Source organism: Aulonocara sp. 'chitande type north' Nkhata Bay, linkage group LG1 (genome assembly GCF_057382095.1).
Source record: "Aulonocara sp. 'chitande type north' Nkhata Bay isolate Kocher_YH1m ecotype deep benthic linkage group LG1, A_spYH_male_GT1.1, whole genome shotgun sequence".
Lineage (NCBI taxonomy): Eukaryota > Metazoa > Chordata > Actinopteri > Cichliformes > Cichlidae > Aulonocara > Aulonocara sp. 'chitande type north' Nkhata Bay.
The window spans coordinates 34,998,593-35,023,093 of record NC_141344.1 but is presented as its reverse complement, the minus strand read 5'-3'; the positions used below and the strand labels follow the sequence as shown (position 1 = coordinate 35,023,093).

Here is a 24,501-nt window from a genome sequence, read left to right as displayed (position 1 = left end):
TGCTTGCAGGGTTTTAAAGACTGTTGTGGTCTTCATTTGAATATAACCTATTTCATCTTATTGATGCTTGTTCTTTTCTCTGTTAGTGTGAGGAAAGACACCTCTCATATAAACATTCATTTACATGGAGAGGGGAAAAAAAGAAGTAAGAGGGAAAAAGTACCCTAGTCAGAACTGGGCTTTAGGTGTTGTTCCTGATACTTTATGTTGCTACAAGACCAGGATTTTGATTGCCATCCCTACTGACAGCAGCTAACAGTAGCTAACGAAATTTTAACAACTCATCTCAGTATCACTGCGATCGGACAGAAGTGAGCTTCGTTGACTCATATCGGACTCCTTTAAAAAAGCTTAACAGCCTCTTCCAGAATGAATAAAGTCTTGCCAAGTACTAAGGAGAAACTCTGGGGATCTGGTCCGCAGTCAATTTTCTATCTGAGTACCACAAAAATATAAGATTGACCATATTCATTTTTATTCTGATTTACTGCTAAGTGTTTCTATTATTTAATACGATTTTTAAAATGTAGTATGAAGAAAATTTTTATAGGACATGTTTGTCCTATAGCAGCCACCACATTTGAATTGGGAGGGACGAATTTAATGGGAGGCAATCATTTTAATAGCAACAATTTTGTTACAAAAATTGTTACTATTTTTACTGCTAAGTCTGAAAATTGTTACCATCGGGCAAGAGGCAAGTTACACCCTGGACAGGTTGCCAGTGTGTTGCAGGGCTAACACAGAGACACAGACAACTATTCACACTCACACCTAGGGTGAATTTAAAATCACCAATTAAGCTAACCCCACTAACTGCAAAGTCCTGGGACTGTGGAAGGAAGCCTGAGTATCTGGAAAGGACAGGCTCCAGCTAGATGGTGACATCAAACCCAGGACCTTCTTGCTGTGAGGCAACAGTGCTAACCAAACAAGCCAAATTTTAATTTATTGGACGTTATAAATGATGACAGTGAATAATCGAATATGATCCCACCAGTAATGTGTTTGTATCACTTTGGACCAGGGGTCTGAAACTTAAATAAGCTGTGGGCCACTCCTGGCACTGTCATCTCATTGGAGGGCCACTTTAGTGTTCAAATAATACGAAACAAAGAAACAAGAAAACACCCACAAATACTTCCGAAAATTTAGTGTTGCTGTTTGGGTTTTTTTTACATTTCAAATATTGTATAACAAGATAAAACTACAAAAGTGAAAGCAATTTTTCCCCATCACTCTTAACTAACTGAAGCCCTTCATGTAACCACCAATTAAACAAACCAGTCCTCTCTTTCCGGCCAGACACGTGGCAGCACCTCTGCTATAGTTTTGTTCATATTTAACCAAATAAAAATGCAGACATAAGTGTACACATATTTAAAGAACTTATTTTAACATTGCACTCAACAACAAACAAATCCTCCCTAACAAAAAAGTAACTTCAAGGGCTAAATTGCATTATATTTCTTCACGTCAACATACAAGTAGGGGTGACTTGGGCTGCAAGTTGTCCCTGGGCTGCAAGTTTGAGACCCCTGCTTTAAACAATACAGAGGCGGACCGTTTGTGTATATATGGATACTAAATCACGTATCAGCTGCCAGGCCAAGCAGAGCAAACTTCTTGCTCAGGCTTAGCTGTCCCAGTCCCATCACCCCATGCCCACACTCCTGACACTGAACCAGCCACACTGATATCTGAAGAAGCAGGCAAGTTCTTTGATGTCAAAGAAATGTCTTATTTCAGGAGGCCCCTTGGGAAAGTTATCTTTTTCTACACACTATTTTATTTGTAATAATACTAATAATATATTATAATTATAACCCACATATACAACACCTTTGGAGAAGTATGTTCTTTGTATATTTTGACTGTTGCAGGTGATGAGACCTTTTAGTAAACTATAACTGATTAAAACCTACTTGAGTTCCACCAGGCCTCAGGACAGAGACACAGTTCAGCTGGCTATAATTTGTTTCAAAATTAATATTGAAAGGATTATTTAAGTTCTATTTGCCAATATTTAATATTATTAGAAAATATGTAAGGAGTAAAAAATATTAGTATTACACCACTTTATAGAGAATTTAGATTTAGTTTCAGCCGTAAAGCTGATGTATATTTAATTGTTAGGTACCAATCAATGAAAAAACGAAAAAACAAAAAAACAAAACAAAAAAACAAAGCAAAAAAACCAAATGAACCCCTAATGATGTCATCATTCAGAATATTGAAATGTAAAACATGGTTTCAACAATACAACTTTCCCCAAATTAAAAAAATCTCTGTATCGAAGCAGAATATTATCCATATAACAGTGTTGTATTATTTTATCACGGTTTGCAATATTAAAGTGGAGTGGCCCAAAGTCTTTTTTTTTTTTTTTCATGGGAACCCAAATTCCTGGTGGCACCCCTGAGACACACACACACACGCACACACACTGAGAGTGAAGCGAGAGAGAGAGAAACACAGTAACAGTGACAGGCTTAATGTGGTCAATTCAGGATCCACTGAGATGATTGATGTGGAAGATAAAGATTGCTGCCAGAGCTTTCCATATGACACACAGGTAAGAGGCTCAGCAGCCACAGTCAGATCCCAAAGGCAGCTTTATCATGCTGTTATATAACACACACACACACACACACACACACACACTGATGTGGCCGATGTAAGGGCGCAGCCACACTGCCATCGTCAGCACTGGCCAGATCAGATTTAACACCCAACCCCCTCGCACACACAGCCAATCTACCCTCCTCCTTGAGTTCCCTTTAGTGATCCATGGTAACACTTCTGTGTGTGTGTGTATGTACACGTGTGTGTGCGTCTTTCATTTGTGTGACCTGCTGAGGCCAGGCAGGTTACTGAGTGTCAGTGTAGTGATGTAATCCAGAGTCTATTGTAATGTGCGAACAACAGATGTAATAACGGACTCGTTCTCAAAGATGGACTCACAACAGAACCAATGAACACTGTCTGTTTATGCCATATAATAAATATTGTATGACACGTACATGCAAATGCAACCGTTTGTTTGTATTTTAATGCTGTTGTCTGTGAACTGATGCAATGCTTTTATAAAGTGTAATAGTTACAGTAGTGCTCAAATTTCATGTTGCAGGGTAACATGATGACGTCACAATATGTAATCTAGATTAGAGCCTGCAGGGACCTGAGATGTACCAGTGTGTTAAGTTTGCCCAACTCTTGATGTTAAAGAAGGAATTGGGAACCAAAGAAACAAAAACACAGTAAATACACACAGAGACTGTGTGTATTTACTGTAAGATTTATACATGCATATACTGAAACACAGGTAAGCGTGAATTAATTAAGCAGTTTTTATTCAAGTGAATAACCCCCCCCCCCCCCCCCCCCTTAGATCGATTGATCTATCTATCTATCTATCTATCTATCTATCTATCTATCTATCTATCTATCTATCTCAAAAACAAAAGAGACATTTTGCGGGACAGATAAAGGACGTTTTGTCAGTTTGAGGCCAGTGGATGTTCGTCTGTGTATTGAAGTATAACAGAGACTCATTATTGTCATTACATAACACGGCTTCTCTAATCATACGTTGAATCCTAATATTAGACTGCTCCCATGCTAATCGATTTGTCTTGGCATAATCTATGGCCTGCTCATGTAAGCAAGTCTCCTCCTAAAACTTGATGGTGTCACTGTGTACTGTAGCTTATTACTATTATGTAAACAGCTATACTGCTGTATTTGGCCTGGCTAGCAGGCTTCAGCCACTCAACTTGATGCTGTCTTCTAAATAGATCTGATCTGCAGCTCCACACCGTCGCTCTCCCACAGCAGGGATCGCTTTTATACAAAGCGGATGTTTTTGATAAAGAGAACAAAAGCAGTGGATGACTTTAAAATGCCTGTTAATTCCTTTCATGTTTTATTCTTCCCTTTTTAAAAAAAAAAGATTATTTCACTTTGATTGTTTCTAAATTAATAAATGGGTAAACCCTATTAGTAGTTTAATTTGGTGATAAAATGCTGACAAAGGAACACGTGATTTGTTTTTCAGCAGTTACAGTTTTTCTTGATTGGTTTGGCTCATTTCTTGAAACAGAAATTACATTCTCAAAATAACATGGACAAACCTCCAAACCTCTTGGTAAATGTTCACAACAGAATGGCATTTCTCATTCATTTTATCAAATGGCAAATGCCTTAGTACATGTCTCAATTGTCTCAGTGCATCTTTGCAAATGATTAAGTACAGGTAGCCTACAGTTATACAGTTAGCCCACATTTAGCACATTTTCCAAATGAATAGATCTCGTAGATCTAAACTGATTAGTTGATTCTCAGTCTAATTATCATTCCCTCCAAAAAATGTCAGCATGATTTCATTGTATAAGTACTCGCATGCACAACTGTTTGTTCAATTGTCAAAATTGGTCAAGAACATAATACCATGAATATTTGATAAATTGATGACAGTCATTGACAGTCAGGTGAAACTAGACTAACGAAGGGGGAGTGTCACACACAGGTGTTTTCCATGATTGTGTGCTGCCAAACACAGATATATAGTAGGGGTGCAACGATACACAAAATTCACGGTTCGGTTCGGTTCGATACTTTGGTGTCACGGTTCGATATTTTTTCGATACAAAAAAATGTTCATGCATTTTTAATTTGTCATTTATTAAAATTATAAATATATATTTTAACTCAAAAGTACAGTTTTTAAATTTAACCCTAACCCTTGTGCGTGTTTTTTATTTTGACAGCGAATGCGCACCTGCGGACCACTTATGTGCAGCCCTGGTTATTTAGCTCGTCATATTGCAGCCACAGAAATTCTTTTGTCCATGAAACCATAAAGCTGCACTTTCTTTTTGCCTTATAGTCTGATTTGTCATAACTTCTTCGTTTTGTGGTAAGCTTTTCTTTGGCTGTCACTTCTTCACCCTGACCTGTCTTATTTGGCTCAGCAGAACTGAAATGCTTTTACACACTCACTCACATAAGCTCAGCGATTCTCTGCGCGATCAACCTCTCACATGTTTAAGCTTGCTGCGGGAGATTTCACTTGTCATGTTTGCATAGTAAGCTAACGATTAATAAGACGATGTCAGAGGAATTGGTGCACAAATTATCATCACTCACAGATCAGTGCTGTCGCTCTCTATACACAGTTCGCACGATTGCAAAGTGAAAGCAAAAAAACAAGCGCAAATTCAAACGCGACTTCAATATGTCACATATTGACAGTGGCTCACCGATGCCAATGACATAATTACCCAGCTACATTTCTGAAAGAATGCAAAAGCATTGACATATATTTTTCCTACAATAGCCCGACGGGCAGGGAAGAGATAGATTTTGGTAGCCCGACTGAAAAAATCGCTAGCTCCGGGACGTCGGGCTAGCGATATTGCGAGCCCTGTATCTGATTGAGGAATCACTCATCTTTGGAAAAGAGAGTTTATTACAGAGAAATGGCTCTTTCCAAAATAAAAGCTATACTATCCGCTTCTTCTGGGCTATATTCTCAGCAGCATAAGGAGAATCATGTGCTAACAGCTGTCTAAATGACTCGGCTAAAGTTAGTAGCATGCTTGCTTTTTTTTGTCTGCTTCCACTTGTCTTTGCACTAGGATGATGTCGACGTAAATGTGCAGTCATATTCGTCGTGTTCCCACTAGTGCTTTCAGGTTAATCTCGTTGAAATGACCTTAACGCCACAACACGGCAAATCTCCGTTAACGAGCTACCGCCGATCGCTCCGTGCATGGGGCTAGACGGCCAACACGTTAACGAGCTAACTGCGCTAGCACACTAGTTCACACCAATGTAATTGAGCATTGCATGGCACATCCAACATACTGTTTTACTTTAGTCCATGACTCGCTTACCTTCAGGGTCATACGTCACATGAAAACCAAAATAATTCCAAACGCCAGAACTGAATGAGGGTGGGGGAGGTGCCCTGCGCTCTTCCTTCTGACTATGCTGTCTGTGTTGAGCGCTCAGTGGATCTGCGCTGGACAGTGCAGCCTAGGCGGAGTAGTCGAACACAGATTCACTGAGCGCTCAACACAGACAGCATCGTCAGAAGGAAAATTGATAAAATAAATTACAAATGTTGTATTGTTCGATACATATGCGTACCAAACCGAAAGCACTGTATCGAACGGTTCAATATCGATACGAATATCGTTGCACCCCTAATATATAGAGCTTGACCAGAGCCAGTCCGATCTCTGAACATGGATAGACAAGGCCAAGCAAACTGACAAGGGGAAGTTCTTCCTCAAGGAAGAGGAGGAGGAAGAAGAAGAAGAAGAGGAGGACTGAGAATGTGTGGTGGAGGAATAGGGGGAAGAGGCCGAGGTGCGCGAAGACACTGTGCTGTCCCGAATGAAATTCGGGCCACAATTATAGACCATGTCATAAACCATGGCCTCACAATGGCAGAGGCAGGTCGTCGAGTGCAGCCTAATGTGCCTCGCTCTACAGTGTCCTCCATCATCCAAACCTTTCTCAGGGAAAACAGGTATGTACTCTATTTAATCTATGATGGAATTATATGTTGTATAGGACAGGGCACTATGCGTGAGGCAAAAAATGTATAACTTACTGTAGAGATTTTGTGTGCATCTGCCTACAGTAGTAGGTCTATACTAGCAGGTGGAGAGGACTAGTGGAATGTTTTGATACTAAATATGACAAGAAATATATTGAACAAATTACTGTAAACTATGGAATTACATAATTTATACAGTTTAGAGTAGTATTCCAGTCACTGTGCAATGTTGCATTAGGATTGTGGTGAAGTTACTGTGAGTAAAACAATAATACAATTACACTGATAACTTACTGTATTCTGTTCTTTGTGTAGGATTGGACGACAACCTCGCGTGGGTGGCAGAGGAAAACTTCTCATTGAACAACAGGAAAGAGAGATTTGTAACATGGTGATGGCAAATGATGCCATCACATTGAGGCATATCCGTGATGCCATCCTTCAGGACAATCATATATTCCAGAACATAAACACAATAAGCATCTCCACAATAGACTGGGTTTTGAAGAAGCATCAGATGACAATGAAACAAATCTACAGGGTACCATTTGAGAGGAACTCTGACAGAGTAAAGGAGCTGCGCTACCAGTATGTAAATGTAAGTCAGTTACATACTGGTCAGTTACATTACAGGTACATACTGTACCTGTAATCACAGTAAGCAGTAGTTCACTTATTTGGTTTCAATACCTCCTTTACCTGATTTCAGAATCAGTATTTGCTTCATCTGACTTCAACAATTTCAACAGAAAACTGCAGTTTACTGTATGATACAATTCTCATTACAATCCTTATTTTGTTGTCCCCCAATCAAATCTATCTAATACTGTAGGTTTTACTGTAACATCTCAGTAAGTCATCAGTATTTCCCACTCCCCTTTCTATCAAATACCCCTGCAGTACTTCCTCATAGGCCTATCACTAGTTTAGAACCACTGGAGTAGTAGCCTGTAGTATATTGAACCTGTGGGGGAGAGCATGTAATTGTCTAACTGTAGTATATGACTCTTCTGTATGACTGATTTTATGTTCTTTACTCTATTTTAGAGAATAATGTCATTGGAAGGACATGAGACCCCTTACATCCTGGTGTTCGTGGATGAAGCAGGCTTCAACCTGGCCAAGGGCCGAAAACGTGGCCGTAATATTATTGGCCACCGGGCCACAGTGGATGTCCCAGGTCAGCGAGGGGGCAATATAACTATGTGTGCTGCCATTTCTGAGAATGGTGTGGCCACTCACATCCCCAGTCTTGGCCCATACAACACACACAAGCTCCTCATCTTCTTGGATCGCCTATATACCAATTTTATCCCTGAAAATGAGAGAGGTCTCATAGGGCCTCACCTACCCATTTATGTAATTGTGTGGGACAATGTCAATTTCCACCATAGGGGCTGGTTTGCAACGCATCCCATGATGGTCATGGGGTTCCTACCACTTTACTCTTCTTTCCTCAATCCGACAGAGGAGTTTTTCTCTGCTTGGAGGTGGAGAGTGTATGAGCATCATGCTCAGGATCAGCCGTCCCTGCTCCATGCTATGGCCACAGCGTGTGACGACATTACAGGAGATCAATGCAGGGGATGGTTGCGGCATGCACGCCGTTTTTTTTCCTCGTTGCATCGCAAGAGAAAGTATCCGCTGTGATGTGGACGAGAATCTGTGGCCAGACGGACAACAGCGTGTAAATAATCAGGAGGGTGAAGACAGTGGACAAGAGCAGGAGAATGAGTACAGCGACCACTGAATAAGTCCTTGTTTTTTGATTTTGTGTTCATACAATTTGCTACTGTAATGTACATTTTCTTTTTACATATGTATGAAACTTTCTTTGCCTGTGAATAAAAAATGGTTATAATTTCCTTGGTAGTGAGAGTGCAATCTGTGATGTCAAACCTTGGAGGCTACTCTTTTCTGTTGTATATTGTTGGTCCTCTGCCATAGTGACAAAACATCTAAACATTTTGTATGGCAGTACTCACACAATGCCAAAGGGACGATGCATTTTGGGGGCACTGACTATTCAGATTAGAAAGAAATGTAGTTTTGACACATGAGTGAACTGTTTTAGGAGAGATATGAGCTTTTGCAGGTGGACCATGTTGTTGTGATCAACCATCCAGGTTGATTTTGACAAAAGCACCAAGAATGATGAGAATGTCCGATCTGTGTCGAGAAATGAGCCAAAACTATTGAGAAGGATCTTTGCCATTTTGGAGACACTGACTGTTTAAATGAGAAAGGGATTTAGATTGAAGCCTGAGTGAACAGTTTTGGAAGAGATATGAGCTTTTGCAGGTGAGCTATAGTGTTGTGCTAAACTGTAAGAGTGTTTTGCCAAATGATCTTAGAGTTTTGAGAATGTAATTTCTGTTTCAAGAAATGAGCCAAACCAATGGAGAAAAACTGTAATAGTGCTTGTAGTTTTGCATTTGTATGCTTATGTGCTTTTCAAACATGGGTTTGAACCATGTCTCGTAGTTTTCAGAATGATCTTGAAATAAGTGGAAAAGTAGAGAATGGCAGCAAATATTCCTACAATTGACCTTTGGACTAAACCAAGTTAGGCATGCTGAGGCCTACTAAGAGCATGACAATCTGCCTGCTTTGAGCTGATTGTTTTCTTACCTGGAGGGTAGATGTAGGAGCAGTTATGACAAACAATTATAATTTTTACTGGATGACCTTACCCGATGTTAACATGTTCTCATCTCTTCCACAAAATCCTGAATAAAATAGCAGAGAACTGTAATTACAAATTTCTACAACAGAAGTATTATGTAGACTCAAGTAAAAATCCAAGTGGCTTGTGCGACATATAATAAATCTGTTTTGTTTTTTTTCATATGCCGTGCGCAGTGATTACAGTCAGCCAAGTAACAATACCGATAGGCAAAGTAAAGGCTAATTACTGGTTGTGAAATGAAGGTGAAGTAGTGCTTGATAAGATCTGCAACAAAAAAGTACCACAGCCATTTTATAAACCCAAATATCTCAAAATTTTTAACTCCAGCGTTCTTAATCCATTTTGGTAATTATACCAATCCCAACCTTCTATACCGGAGTTTCAATAAATAATAAAGCAATAATGCAGCCACTTACATACTTCCAAGCTCATAAGCTATTTAAAGGAACCACCAGCACGTTCTGTGTAGATTAAAGCTGCATTATTTATGAATCTGAAGCAAGTCACATATGAGGCGGTCATTTGAGCACCTACTGGTGAAATTGCTGCTTTTCAAGCTTTTTAACTTCCTAAAATTTTCCAATGAAATGGTAATAAGCGATGGATATTATATTGCCTATAAATACACATACAGTACTGTGCAAACGTTTTAGGCAGGTGAGAAAAATGCTGTAAACAAAGAATGCTTTCAAAAATGGAAGTGTTAATCACTTATTTTCATCAATCAACAAAATGCAGTGAATGAACAAAAGCAAAGTCTTAATCAAATCAATATTTGGTGTGTCCACCCTTTGCCTTCAAAACAGCATCAGTTCTTAGGTACACTTGCACACAGTTTTTGAAGGAACTCCACTGGTAGATTGTTTCAAACAAGAACCAATCACAGATCTTCTGTGGATGTAGGCTTCCTCACATCCTTCTGTCTCTTCATGTAATCCTGGACAGACACGATGATGTTGAGATCAGGGCTCACTTCCAGTACTTCTTGTTCTTCTTTACGCTAAAGATAGTTGTTAATGACATTGGCTGTATGTTTGGGGTCATTGTCCTGCTGCAGAATACATCTAGGGCCAATAAACAATCATTTATATTTCTGAAAGCATTCTTTGTTTACAGCATTTTTTCACACCTGCCTAAAATGTATATGAATATGTAGAATATGCATGCAGGGAGAAGATTTTTGGTACTGGATGTTTTTGGCCAGTCAAATTAGAGCAAACTTTGGTTACAGGGTTAATTTAGCTATAAAGTCAAAAGATATGCCCATTTTATAACATAGTGAATATTGGTTTATTTGAAACAGGACCAATAAACTGACCAGCCTAAAATGTCTGATAAAAACATCTTAATTCAAATGTATTGATATATTCAAGTGCAAGAAAATATATATGCTGCTTAGTGCATTATTGTACATACAATGTGTACATCCTTCTACTATGGAACGCCAGGACTGCCATAATGAATTAATTAAATACACCATTAAATAATTAAGAATTCGCTGAAGAGGAAGGAACACAGTAACTGATTCATCATAGCATTTCCCCAATTTACCAAAAAGATCAGGATAGAAAGAAGAGAGCAGACATAAAATTCAAACTTAGGTTTCCAGGCATTTCATTATTGTGCATGAAGGCAGGCAGATGTGGATGCTGTTAACATTTACAGAGTCCGTCTCAACATAACTAATCAGTGTGTAATTGGGGGAATCCACGCGGAAAAGCAGCAGATCACTGACATCAGAAGACTAATTAAATGGTAAATCTTACAAAGGTCAACAGTGTGTTGGCTAAGGATGAAGAGAGTAGCCACCATATGGCTAAAGATGCCCTCAAGAAGTGTGTCTTCACTGCTCTTTTAATCTTTTGAGCTAATTGTGCCCCCCCTGCACCCCCAGTCTTCTCGTGATTGTGGCCAGTGCTCAGGCAGACAAAATGTGGTCAAACTCTAATCTACTTAACTGCTTGGCACTTTGTTTTTCCAATTATGGTTAGGCCTTGTTATTGTAGTGCTGAAACCCGCTGACATCAGCATTTATTTGGCTTTCTAAGCAAATTTTCTACTCAGAGTTTAACAGACGTGAAACAGTTTTTACAGCGTAAAATAAACAGATACAACCAACAATTTATGAAAGAATCATTTATCCAATGAATACACAGAAACAGTGTGAGGATACTGATCCGATCACTTTTGCTGAGCGTTGTAATGAGTTATTATTTAGCTATTCAGCCCACAACAGTTCACTCTCACTGCTCTCACAGTGTAAGTTTTACTAAAGAATCTCATTAAATTTACTGCTAACCAAGAAAGTGTCAGACTGGCTAATCAACACAGTGGAGCACCTGAAAGAGTACTTGAATGATTGTGAAGATTGGACTTGTATTCATGTTCAGACTTTGAGCAGAGAACACTATAGAAGAACAGCCCATTTTATACTTACCTTTCATTTAGGGAGATGTAAATGAATTGTAAGGTTGCAAATTTTGTAAGGTGCACTGTAAAATCTAATTAGTTCCCAGAACTCCAAAAAATTGAGGAAACTCGTTGCCTCAAAAAAATTGAGTAAAGCTTAGCTAAAAATGACTAAATTAGGACAACTTATTTATTTTGAGTACACTGTACAAGCTCATTTGTTCCCAGAACTCGAGAAAATTGGATCAAGTTTACTTAAGATGACCAAGTTAGGGCAACTTACTCATTTTGAGTACACTGTACAGCCTTGTTAGTTCCCAGAACTCAAAAAAATTAAGGAAACTCGTTGCCTCAAAAAAACTAAGTAAAGCTTACTTAAGATGAATGTTAGGACAACTTATACATTGCAAGTCTGCAGTATTAAGAATAACTTGATATTTCTGACTGTACAATACTAATTGTTTACTTACTGACAAACATTTCAAGTTCAACTAAATGAAAAAACAATTTGTGGTAACCTGAATATGATTAAAAATAATTAACAACACTTTTTGTAATGATGTTAAAATCAGCCCAACTTTTATTTTCAAACACAACAAAGTATAACAGCCAACATACTGGACACTGTTCTGCTGAACAACAAACAATTAATATTGCCATCACTGTTATAATGTTATAATCTTAAGTCTCAGATGTAATTATTCTGAATAATAAGTTTAGGTCTACCACAAGTTTGTTTTGTACTTACTTATATAATCAAAATAAAATATTTATTGTTCTGTCACAAGTGCAATCTCTGATTTAAACAACACATTTGTTTTTCATTCCAACACAGGAGCTGGAATGTTGTAATGTTTTAAGGATGGCTTGTTTCCAGTCCAGGCATTACTGCCTGAATGACTATCATGGATCGAGGTGATCCAAATGTAGGTGCAGAAGAAAGTCTTTAACTTCCCTTAAATACAGTGGCAGTGGATGTGGGTTGGAGATGCAATGAGCTTGAACCGGCAGGCGACCATCTTCACTGACCACACCATCTGTGACCGAGGACTCATCTCTCCTGGTGTCCTGCAAGCAAACAATCATATTTTTTGGAACATGAACTTAATTGCTTTCTTAAAACATTTTTTTCTGCATTTGGTATAGAACAGACTCCAATTTAGACAATCTCAAGCTTCCTCCCAATCAAAGAGGTGACAATGTCCCAATTGTCAGTCTGGATAGCCGTGACCACCACCCAACATACAATAATGTCATGAAAGCATCATTTTAAAAAGGGCTATGCAAACATGGCCAATAACTTTCATTCTAATGATGTGCAAAATGATTTGGGCACAAAACAAATTTTGTTGTTAGAAAACTTGCAGACTTCACTATATACAGTGTAGACCCTCTAAACTAAGTTTGGGGGATGTGATCTTTCAAGAAATGCAGACTGTTGTTGTTTGTTTACTTACACAGCATGTCTTGTAGAATTAACTGGAGTCACCAGCAACAGCATAGTGCAGTCATATCTCAAGTCTAATAACAGAAGACAGGAAAAGATCAGTAAAGAAACAACTTCCTCAAACCAAAGCACAAAAAAAAAACCAATAAGTAAAACAGGCTGATCTAAAGTATGATGAAAGTTCAGCCTGATTAATATAAATGTCACTGACAGTTGCTAATATATTGGAAAACCAAAATACTTACCACTGAGTTGATGTCTTTCTGTCCAACAACAGGAGAGCCTCAAAGACAGTAAGAAGCAAGCAGAGGGAGAAAAAAAACAGAACATTTTTCAGAAACTGATTTGATCCTTAATGGCTGTGCAATCATTGTTACATAGAGTTTGCTTATGTTGTTAAATAAAGGCTAGATTTGACATTAATAGATGTCACAGATGTTCAAAAGCTGCCACAAAGCATGAAAAAAATGGACGTCTCTGAAAACTTCGGCGCATTTTTGCAAATATGTGATGTCTTGATAACTCGAGAAGATATTTGAACTTTACACAGCTACATTCGAACCTGAAAATATCTTAAAAGTTTATTTTGTGACCCAGAAAAAGTAATACGTTTTTTAGCCACGCTCCTCCGCCATTGCCACGCTTACAAGTATGCACAGGCTCTGACAAATGCGATCCTCCTTTTCCCCAGACTACCCTTTCTGGGTCACAATATAACCTTTTAAGATATTTTTAGCCGAGAATGTAGCTGTGTAATGCTCAAATATCTACTTAATTTATCAAAATATCACATATTTGCAAAAGTACTTCCACGTTTTCGGAGAGCTCTGTTATCCACCAGCGCGATAGCTGACCGGGAGGTCAAGGCTTGATAACAGTCTGCGAGCACAACTAACTCCTGGCTTATTGTTTTCAAACCCCCTGCGGTCTTTTGCTACTCAGGTTAAACATGATATATATAATTAGTTAGTTAGTTAGTTAGTTAGTTAATTAGTTAGGGCTATGGATTGAAAATACCCCCCACACCCCACCCCTAAAGGCTGCACCTCCCGAAGAATTTTGTCTGGGCTCTTAACTCACTTTTTTATTTCAAACAATCAACAGAAAATTTCACCGACATAGTTTTATGTAAGGTTTTTAAGGCTGTGGTGTTAATTTTTAAGTAACATGAGCCCAGCGGCAGCAGCAACGCTAGGCTAACACTAACTAGCTAGCAAGATTGTAAACCTGGTGCTAAACTAAGAGAAGCCACAAAATCAGTTTGAATAAGAGTAAACATTTACTCACCAAGTCAGTGTATCAGGTAAAGATCCACAGCAATGACAATAATCTCTTGAGCTGACGCTTTTCCAGGTTTGCTCTAGTGATGTGCGATACCACTGATTTCCTTTCCGATCCGATACCAAGTACTATTCAGGGTGGTATCGACGATACTGATCCGACACCGATACTTTGTACAAAAACTTATTTTATTTATTGTATCTCAAATTATAGTGTCATAATGATTACAGAACATCAGATTATTTGTTCTTATCACTTAATAATGCAGAGTTCATCATAGGGCTGGGCGATATGACCCAAAATTCATATCTCGATATTTTTTACCTGGACGGCGATATAAGATATATATCTCGATTTTTTTTTAAAAGCCATAAAGTAAGAACAAAAAGAGAGTTCTTAGTCAAAGCTGTGTCCCAGATGTCACACAGGCACTTTTATTAACATAGAGCATAGATGTACATAAGATTTACTCAAAAATAAATTATGAGCATTTATTAAATAATAATGCTCCATAAATAAAAGAAAACAATGTTGTTTTTGTGCATAACAAAAAGCTCACAATTGTGCAGTCAAAATGTAAACTAAAAGACGCTGAGCATAGTAACAAAGACAGATTTCACAGCTGCTCTGTTCCCAACTTCTACTGTGTGACTGACAGCCTGGAGTTTGAAATCCTCTTGTAACCACGTCTCTTAACAGGTGCCATTTATAGTCCTTAGTAGGGTAATATTACGTTGAAGCACAGTACGTATCACTCCGCAAAGGCTCCTCGGTAGCCGTAATGCTCTGACAATCCATCAAGCGGTGCAGCACCATAGCTTACCAAAGTTGTACTAAAACATTTTTGACTTTTGATTGCTGAGCGCTGTGTACCACATAAAATCGGTTCGCGGCCATCAAGCACAAACAGAATTCATACATAAGGCGCGCTGTCAACTTTTGAGAAAATGCAAGGATTTTAGGCTGTGCAGCGCCTCTGGGCTGCATGGCGTTAGCGTGGTTAGCTCGTTAGCGTGGTTAGCTAGCTAACACGTTGACGGCGTCCAGCCCCACGCACGGCGATGTGCAGTAACTCGTTAACGGAGATTTGCCGTGTCCATCTTGTCGCTTCCTGCAGGTGAAGCGATGGGGGAGGAGGGGCGAGGCCGAGTAACGTTGCGTAAAGACAAAAGTGGACGAAAGAGAGGCAAACTTGCGGCTCCACAAGTATCCGATTGTTCAGTCTGACGTCACTAGCCGTGTCTGGGTCTAAACTCCGCTGCAGGTCCATATATCAAACGATCACTATGGCATTACTGAGAGTTGTCTGTCTAAAGTCTTTCATCTTTAATAAAATGATCAGCGTTCTGCTCTACCAGGTGTAACAATTGAGTTTAACATCCAGGCATCCATGAAAACGGAATTTATGACATTTAACGTAATTAGAAGTTAGCAGGGAGTTAGCTCGCTAGCTTCTATCTAAATACAATATAGCATGTCCTGACTGCGGGGTTTTGGAAACAAATTAAAACGTACAGCTCTGTTATCACTTCCAGCATAAATGAAGACAGAAAACTAAACAGCAGTGACGTTTGTAGGGTTACTGAAGTTGGGCTAGCTGGTATATAATGATGTGCTACGTGACCGCTAGCGACACAGCTATGTTAGCATAATATAAACAAGCTAACTTTTTTTCCACTCGATAAAAGTTAACGTGAGTGTTCTCGGTGGTCAGGAACAAATGTAATCGCATGGCAGGATTTCTCCCAATTTTCCACCCGGACAACAAAATTGAAAAACCATATCGCAGAATTCATAGCGCGGCCCAGCCAATTCCAGTTTCCAACAATGACGGCAGCTACTTAGTTTTAATATTACTCTTATTTGTCTTTCTGGGTCGCAAAAGAACTTTTAACATATTTTCAGGTGAGAATGTAGCTGTGTAAACTTCAAACATCTGAGCCGACCGACACATCGTTTTCAAACCCCCGCGGTCTTTCACTGCTCGCGTTAAACATGATATATAAGTCACTTTGCTAACTTAAAAATGTTATTGTTAGGCTTTTTCAGTGTTTTATTTGTTCTTGAGTAAATTGGTTTGGCTGAGATTAAAGTTATTAGATTAGATTAAATTAAATGTAACTTTATTAATCCCTCGGGAGGGTTCCTCCGGGGTTTTCACACAGCTGAATAAACGTCAAACAGAAAACTAATTAAACAAAGTGTGAGACGGTAGAGAGTTTACGCCAGAGCCCGGTTATATTTTAGATAGCAAGGAGCACACGGCAGAGTCTCACTCCACCGAGGGAGCTCGTGATGTACTACCCGGCTTTCTTTAGACCGCGGTCGGGCCGGGTCCTCAGGTGGAACCAGCCTCTGAATTTGGACACGGGGGTGTCCAAATTCAGAGGCTGGTTCCAGGCCAGCCAATAATAACGGTGACATTTCGCGTATTTTATCCGATAAATAAACACTGTAAAATGTATTTATCCCCCCCAAACAGCCCTTTTGAATGTCTCCCTAATTCTGAGGTCTCAAGGTTGGCAATTATGGCCACAACACCTCACTTTTTTTGCCACATGTAGGATCGATCCGCACATCACTAGTTTGCTCAACATATTCCATAACAAATGCTGGCGCCATGAACATGCGGACTGATCCGAGAGGGAGGAGGACGGTAGTCACGTGGCATTTTCAAAACACATCTTTCATCCTTCCGCCCTGAGAAGCAAAACTTCCAGCTTACTTAGTTTTTCTAAGTTAAGACAACTCAAATAAATTGAGTTTATCAGCATTTTGCATATAAAGTACTGGTAACTTATTTAAATCGAGTTCTAATAACAAATTGATAAAAAATGAGTTCAGCCTATTTAATATTTTGAATTAAACACAATATTACATTTTACAGTGTGCTTTGTGATAACATTTATTTAAAAATTGTTTTCATAGCTTGTTTTTAGTTAAATAAAATATAGCTAATGGCAAGTTTTCAGAAATACAGAGGTCATGTGTAAAATTCTTCAACACACCCCACTGAATGCATATTTATTAATTCATCTGAAATATGTGTTAACTTGTTTATTGAAAAATTTAAATGCATTGTTAGGTTGTTAAATTTCACAAACTTACAGAAACAAACTCAAGAAAAGGATCCTTAGTGTCATCCATGACCCTGTTTAAGTCCTCAGAAAGCGAATCCATAGATCTCCAGAGTGTTTCTGTGTGTCTATTTTAGCAGTTATTTTCTATTCAGCTCAGTCCCAGTAAGAAGCCTTTTGTCAGAGAGCTCAAAAAACACACCATACGTGATTTTCTCTGTAATAAAAAGCAGACAGTTGGCTATTAGCTAGTTAAGAGTGTGTAATATATTGGAGCTTAAGACACCAGAGCTGAAATGCAAACAAACATTGGACTTAGATTTATCATTCTGCCAAAACAGACCACGAATGAACACTGTGAATTTTGCTGGCATATGCAGGATGCTGTTTTCTAAAGCGATTATGTCAGATGGTGTAAAACAAAATTAATTAAAGCGTTCATACGTCCAATCTAAGAGCAGTCGTTAGCGCAGTTATTCACACACGTTACAAGCGCAGAACAAAAAGCAAACAAACAGTGAATGAGTACAGATGCCACTGCGCAGATGTCAGAGACCCAGCAGCTTGTGTCCCCTCCAGATTTGCATCTTTCACTTGAACCGCTCAACTGTTCAAAGAGACAAATGATGAAAATGAGCGGGGAGGCACGAGGGCATTGAAGCGTCAAGGGATGACGATGATGATGGCACTAACAGATAGAAGTATTGTTTGACACCTGTTCTGAATTTTACATTTGAAACTTTCCAGCAACCTTCCATCTCTTATCTCTAGTTTGATGTAAAAATCATGTTAGCAAAGAATATTTTATAGTTTGCTTTTCTTGGTTTTGAGTCCTTTCGCACCTTAATCATAAAATAATGTAGAAAGCTTTTCTCTTAGCCATAAACTTACTGGTATTTTGGTAAAACAAGAACCCAGTCTTATTTAAATATGACAAGAAAGTTGCTTGTTTCATATTTCCTACCTCAGTTTTGCACGCTTCTCCTCACCTCCTCACCAGATCCAATCTCATACCTGCTCCGGCTAATAAACTGCCGCTTATGTAAATGCCACATGTATGATAATTCTAGCTTCTCAATAATAAATGGGAAAACCTCATGAATGAGCCAAATTAGTGCTGACCATCACATCAGCCCCCCCAAAACTCCATCATTCTCTCTGTGACCTTTCTCTCCTGGCAACCTGAGGAAGTGGATGATCTCCAGTTTGACAAAAAAAGGGGTAGAAATGGGAGTTAATAGGCAGCTCCTCTGCAAACACTGGGAGTCTTTATGAATAGGAGGCAATCACACAGATCAAATATACAGCAAGGGGAAATGGGTCTGGAATTCAGGAGGCAAAAAAAGAAAAGAAAAGAAAAGAAAAGAAAAGAAAAGAAAAGGAGGGGAAATACAAATTGAAGATGCTGGTAAATATAATAATGTGTGCCTCATGTAATTGTCCGTTTAAATGCAGATACTGAAGAGGAGTGTTGACTGATGTAGACAGAGGAGACACAAGGAGGAGTGCCTGGATGGGGACTGGTCTACAGTTACAAGACTTCTAGCACAGAGCTGGAGATTTTGTTGTCATTGCTGATTCTTTTTTGTTTGTTTGCTTGTTTGTTTGTTTGTTTGTTTGCAGACTTCATGACGATCCATGTCTGAGCAGCACCATTGTGCTGGCAATGTGACTGATTGATCAGTAGATGAACAGTAAAGATTAAGAGGATGACAAATAAGCATGCTGCTTACACAGCGCTTGGGGCTAATCCTACCCCCTCCACCACCCCCCGGGTTCCCTTTTGAGGACCTGCTGCTGAGGAGAGCCCACAGACAGTGACAGACATCGGAGGGAACACACACCCACACACAACCTGTTCACGTGCAACAAGTGTCAGCTGGAGCTCATGACAGGACCCCAGCTCATCTGAACAACCACAGCAGAGGTTGCAACACACAGCACGGGCTCACCCTGCCATCTGTCCACCGGGGACCACCGGAGGCCCTGCGGCCCTACGTATTTTTATTTGAAGCAACTGAGCAGAAGAGGACCAAAACCTTTTCTTATCTGCCTTCGTCAATCACTAGAGGAGATATTTTGAGAGAAAAATAATGGAGGATCACCTTACAAAGATACCCATGATGCCATCCTCTTCCCCCACAGAGTCATCTGGCAGCGGTGGGACTGATGACAGCAGGGGAGGTAAGAGCTCCACACCAACGACAACAAGTTGCCAATGGAGTCTGAAGAGTGTAACACTGACTTGGCTCGGTAACAGGGAGGAAAAGTTAGCACTTAAACAATATGAAAGTTTGAAACACCTGAAATTCTTTACTCAACATGCATCGGGTTATGAATGAAATCCAACACAAAAACATTAAAAACTCTCATAAAAACACATAATTATGAGCAAGCAATGCTTTTTTTAAATTATAGTTAAGGATTTTATTCAATTTTTGTGAGTGTTTAGACAGACTGTCCTGCTACCAGCAGACAGAGCTGACTGTACAGATGGCAGGCACATGTATGAAACAATACCAGCCCTAATGAGTGGCAATAACCGACCTACTCTGTGACTGTTTTTGACTCACAGCCAAGAGTCCTGCACCGGGCAAAGCTCTGAGCCCAGCTCTGGTCTGCAAAGTGTGTGGAGACACCAGCAGCGGGAAACACTACGGCATCTACGCCTGCAACGGCTGCAGCGGCTTCTTCAAGCGCAGTGTGAGGAGGAGACTCATTTACAGGCAAGAGGAAACTCAGCTGTAGACAGTTATTCCAGCTTCATCGTGTGACGTTTCCTCATCTATTTAAAATAGTCAATATTCAAGGTGAAAGGAATATAAACTCTGGTTTTAGCCTCTACAAACCCCATATTTTGCCAACTATTATTGTAAATTAAAGTGTTTCCTATTACTGTATAAGTAAATGCCTTTCAGATTAAAAAAAAATTGTAGCAGCACAAGTCAGTGTGAATGAAAAAAAATGCACTTTTTGCACTCAAATATAATAATAATAATAATAATAATAATAATAATAATAATAATATTGACAGAAAGTAACTAAGAGAAGTAAAAGTAAGTAAAACACAAATAGCTTTAATAAATATATATTAAAATCCCCTTTAATTCCATCTGTGATTAAAAGTAGAACCCAAAACTTTTCTTTTCACTTTTGATATTTTTCTTTTGATGAATGGCAGGTTAAAATTAAGGACTTAGCCACACTGGTTTACTCAGAATTCGGACATTTTCCATATACATTCTAATAGCTGATCTTTAGTAATTAATATGTTCTTACTGCTTTCAATATTCTGTAAGCCAAAAGAAAATAAGTGAATGTTATTTTGTCATTTTGAGTCGACTCTCCCTTTAAAATGCGTGACTGTTGGTTAACAGGTGCCAGGCCGGTACAGGCATGTGTCCAGTGGACAAGGCTCATCGTAACCAGTGCCAGGCATGTCGGCTGAAAAAGTGCCTGCAGGCGGGCATGAATAAGGACGGTGAGTCGTTTTAGCATTCATGAGCTTCATTAAACTGATTGGTGTCCAGTGGAACTCAAACATGAACCTGTGAGCGGTTAAAATCATTCCTGTATTATCACCTTAGATAACAGGTTGTGCCTTTCTGTCTCCCCCCTGCAGCGGTTCAGAACGAGCGGCAGCCCCGCAGCACAGCTCAGGTCCGCCTGGACTCCATCGATGTGGACCCGGAGAAGGAGCACCTGGCCACCACACGGGAACCCACCTCCTCTTCTTCCTCCTCCTCTTCCTCATCTTCTTCATCATCCTCCAATGGGTCTGTCATCACGTGGCCCCACATCACCTCCTCCATGTCCATCACTTCCTCTGTTGCAACCCAGCGCTGCATCAGTCCCCAGAACAACCACCGCTTTATGGCAAGCCTCATGACAGCTGAGACCTGTGCCAAGTTGGAGCCTGAGGATGGTGAGCAACAGTTGTCAAATGAAAGGTTTTTGCTGTAAATTTAAGGTGAAGCTTTCTCCTTCACATTAGGACTTGCAGGGGAAATGATGGTTAGAAAACACATATTCTTGGGTAAAACGCAAATGAGTGGGGTTCAGTACAAAAAGCAGAGCATAAGAGGGTGTTATCAGGTGGGCAGTGAAGAAGGTGGGGTTGATTTCAAATCTGTCATGGTTACATCTCCACTTACCGGAGCATGATGAGATCACCATGATGATCAATCCCATTCTGGAGTGATCAAAAATCTTTACTAGCTAACCAAATTTGCAACTCTGCTTAAATATTCTTCTAATTCAATTTAATATTTTAAAGTTACTATTTAGCAAACATCAGGTGAGTAGTAGCATGTACAAAATGCTAACATGTGAAACTATGATGACATGTTCTTTAGTCTTAGAGAGACTTTTTTTTGTCCATATGGGCATCTGCTGACTTTCAGCTGGAGCTCAAATTTTATGACTTTATTACATAGTAATAAAGTCTAATCTAACCTGAACTGAAGCACATCACAACTACCTGAAGTTTAGTTTGATCTGTCTATGCAACAAGTTGGTTTTGTTTCCTCTGCACTCTTGATTCTGAGCTCATCTTTTCTGTTTCAGTTGATGAAAACATAGATGTGACCAGCAATGAACCAGAGCAGGCGTCTTCAGAGTACCACATGGCTTTGTACCCGTCTGGTTCTGAAAATGTATACGAGACCTCAGCAAGGCTTCTCTTCATGTCCGTGAAATGGGCCAAGAACCTGCCCGTTTTCTCCAACCTGCCCTTCAGAGACCAGGTAAGCTGAAAGTGAGGGTTTTTTTTGTTTGTTTGTTTTTTAAGATAGTCTCTATAAACTTTTTCACTTTGCTTTGGAACTATTTTTAATAGGTTAAAATTGACCTCTATTCTTGTTAGAAAAAAAAGTATAATGATAAAAGACAAATTAAAGTTACAGATATAAAAAATATAAAATGCAGATGTCTCTTTTATATCTAAAAATATATTGAATCATGATTTATCTTTATATGCGACAATGACAGAAAAAGACAGAAATTCTTATTTTTATCTGTAAATTCCAAATACCGATGTCATTATGTGCTTACAGGATTACATATGTTGATGTAACTTCATGTTCATGACATTCATGACATGGCCACAATGACCACAAAGCACATTCAGCATTATGAAATGACAATATGACAGTTAATAGTACCACAAATACTGTCTGACTATAAATAAGTAAGTGAACACTGAATTAGTGGTCCCATTCCTGTTTGACAACATTACAATGTGATTGGCTCTGCAATAAAAGGGAATGTCAGGAATGAGCATCTATAGTTTTTCTTTGTGATTTCTTTGGGTCGAAGGTGAAGCTGAGTACAGGGGTGCATATTCAGTTTCTGGTTTTTCTTCTTCACCAGGTCATCCTGTTGGAGGAAGCATGGAGTGAACTCTTCCTCCTCTGCGCCATCCAGTGGTCTTTGCCACTAGACAGCTGCCCACTGCTGTCTTTGCCAGACCTCTGCCCTGGCATGCAGGGAAAAACCAGCTACACTAGCCTGGACCTGCGCCTCCTACAGGAGGTCTTCAGCCGCTTCAAGGCCCTCGCTGTTGATCCTACCGAGTTCGCCTGCCTGAAGGCCATTGTGCTCTTCAAGCCAGGTGAGGAACAAAACACTATTCAGTTGATTGTCTACAATCTGGCAGATTACCTTTAACATGATCACAGTACGTCCACTGTCATTGTTTTCAAGAGATAAGCACCACGCAGAGGCTAAAATTTCCCTCAGTGTGTTTTATTTAATTAAGATCACTATATTACCATACATGTCATTTAGTAATCATATCATCACTTTATAATTATGATGCCCATCAGTATGGTACATCAAAATTATAGAGTCTTTTTTTTTTTATTACATGGAATGTTATACAATTTTTGTCAGGAACAGTTTTCCCTAGAAAGCAAAGATTCCATAAAGTATTTCTTCTGCTTCACAGAGACTCGAGGTTTGAAAGATCCAGAACAAGTGGAGAACCTGCAGGATCAGTCGCAAGTCATGCTGGGACAACACATACGGTCACACTACCCTAGCCAACCAGCCAGGTAACAACCTACCTGATAAAGGTCACCAATTCAATGGAACAAAATGACAAAACACAAAACAAAACTCCAGTGTGTTTATAACAAAACAGAATTTTTGTTCTTTATTATGTTTAAAAGTTGATTTCTGGATTTGAAAGTAACCTTCATTCCTTCATTCTGTTTCATGACAAGCATCCTTAATTTGAGGTTTTATATAAAAAACTGATTTCCCTATGTAACTGATTCTACAATGTGAAAGGCTTTTGCTTTAAATTATTTGACATGGCCTTAATTTTATTATGATCTTTGTGTTTAGGTTCGGAAAGCTGCTTCTTCTCCTTCCCTCTCTGCGCTTTGTGAATTCTGAGCGGATAGAGCTGCTGTTCTTCCACAGAACCATTGGAAACACTCCCATGGAGAAATTGCTGTGTGACATGTTCAAAAACTAAAAGAATCACAGAGAAACCCATGCAGTCATCAGTAATGTCCTGTTTTGGATGGGATGATGACTGACAGATATTTGTTTTGTATATATACAAGAGATTCTGCATGCTGTTGTTTGTTGTCTTCTTTTGTCACCTCCACATCAGTTAATTTGACAAAGAAGAAAATGCAGTTCAGTTTTTGTCATAATGCGTTTTCTTTGTATTATATCAAGAGTCTCTGATTTGAAGTTATGGTCATACTAGTTTTGTTGTTGTTGTTTGTTTCAATAAAAATACTTTGTTTGGTAATAGTGTAATTTGTTTGGTAACGTGTGTGTGGCCCTGCTGATGTTAATGTGACTGTTGTATTTATGTTGTTACGCCTTGAAAAAGTAAAAACAAAGAAGAAAAAATCTAAAATATACCTGTTGCTTTAATTCTATGGAGCAGGAATGTTTTCAGTATACTTGCTATGTTACTAAGAGCTTGCACCGAACCCATGAAACAGTGCCCTCTTCTGTCTGGTTAATACACAGATTCTTCAACACACTCTCACACACAATAAATATAATA

The 24,501-nt window shown here is 39.2% G+C and overlaps 2 protein-coding genes and 1 long non-coding RNA gene across 3 annotated transcripts; 2 read left to right on the top strand and 1 right to left on the bottom strand.

The window, feature by feature from the left end:
• Positions 1-3,985: 3,985 nt before the first annotated feature.
• Positions 3,986-8,318, top strand: LOC147339440 (uncharacterized). Its single transcript, XM_086291123.1, has 5 exons — positions 3,986-3,989; positions 6,301-6,538; positions 6,884-7,166; positions 7,616-7,927; positions 8,037-8,318. The coding sequence occupies exons 1-5, from the start codon at positions 3,986-3,988 to the stop codon at positions 8,316-8,318; spliced, it is 1,119 nt and encodes a 372-aa protein (XP_086147249.1).
• A 3,923-nt stretch (positions 8,319-12,241) lies between these two features.
• LOC147339439 (uncharacterized) lies at positions 12,242-13,589 on the bottom strand. Its single transcript, XR_015130291.1, has 3 exons — positions 13,359-13,589; positions 13,124-13,187; positions 12,242-12,734 (listed from the first exon to the last, which is right to left on the bottom strand). It is a non-coding gene; the product is annotated as an uncharacterized LOC147339439 (long non-coding RNA).
• A 5,234-nt stretch (positions 13,590-18,823) lies between these two features.
• LOC147339438 (photoreceptor-specific nuclear receptor-like) lies at positions 18,824-24,237 on the top strand. The gene is made up of 8 exons (XM_086294434.1): positions 18,824-19,655; positions 20,047-20,197; positions 20,849-20,952; positions 21,094-21,396; positions 22,038-22,216; positions 22,842-23,082; positions 23,419-23,524; positions 23,820-24,237. Exons 1-8 carry the CDS (start codon positions 19,565-19,567, stop codon positions 23,950-23,952), a joined length of 1,308 nt encoding a protein of 435 aa, XP_086150560.1. The 5' UTR covers positions 18,824-19,564; the 3' UTR covers positions 23,953-24,237.
• The last annotated feature ends 264 nt before the right edge of the window (positions 24,238-24,501 follow it).

Bases quoted from the DNA above. Each gene is read 5' to 3' on its own strand.
- LOC147339440 (XM_086291123.1), top strand. The intron at 6,539-6,883 runs GTATGTACTCTA...TTCTTTGTGTAG, and splicing joins ACCTTTCTCAGGGAAAACAG to GATTGGACGACAACCTCGCG. The intron at 7,167-7,615 runs GTAAGTCAGTTA...ACTCTATTTTAG, and splicing joins TGCGCTACCAGTATGTAAAT to AGAATAATGTCATTGGAAGG.
- LOC147339438 (XM_086294434.1), top strand. From the start codon at position 19,565: ATGGAGGATCACCTTACAAAGATACCCATGATGCCATCCTCTTCCCCC. The intron at 20,953-21,093 runs GTGAGTCGTTTT...TCCCCCCTGCAG, and splicing joins GGCGGGCATGAATAAGGACG to CGGTTCAGAACGAGCGGCAG. The intron at 22,217-22,841 runs GTAAGCTGAAAG...CTTCTTCACCAG, and splicing joins ACCTGCCCTTCAGAGACCAG to GTCATCCTGTTGGAGGAAGC.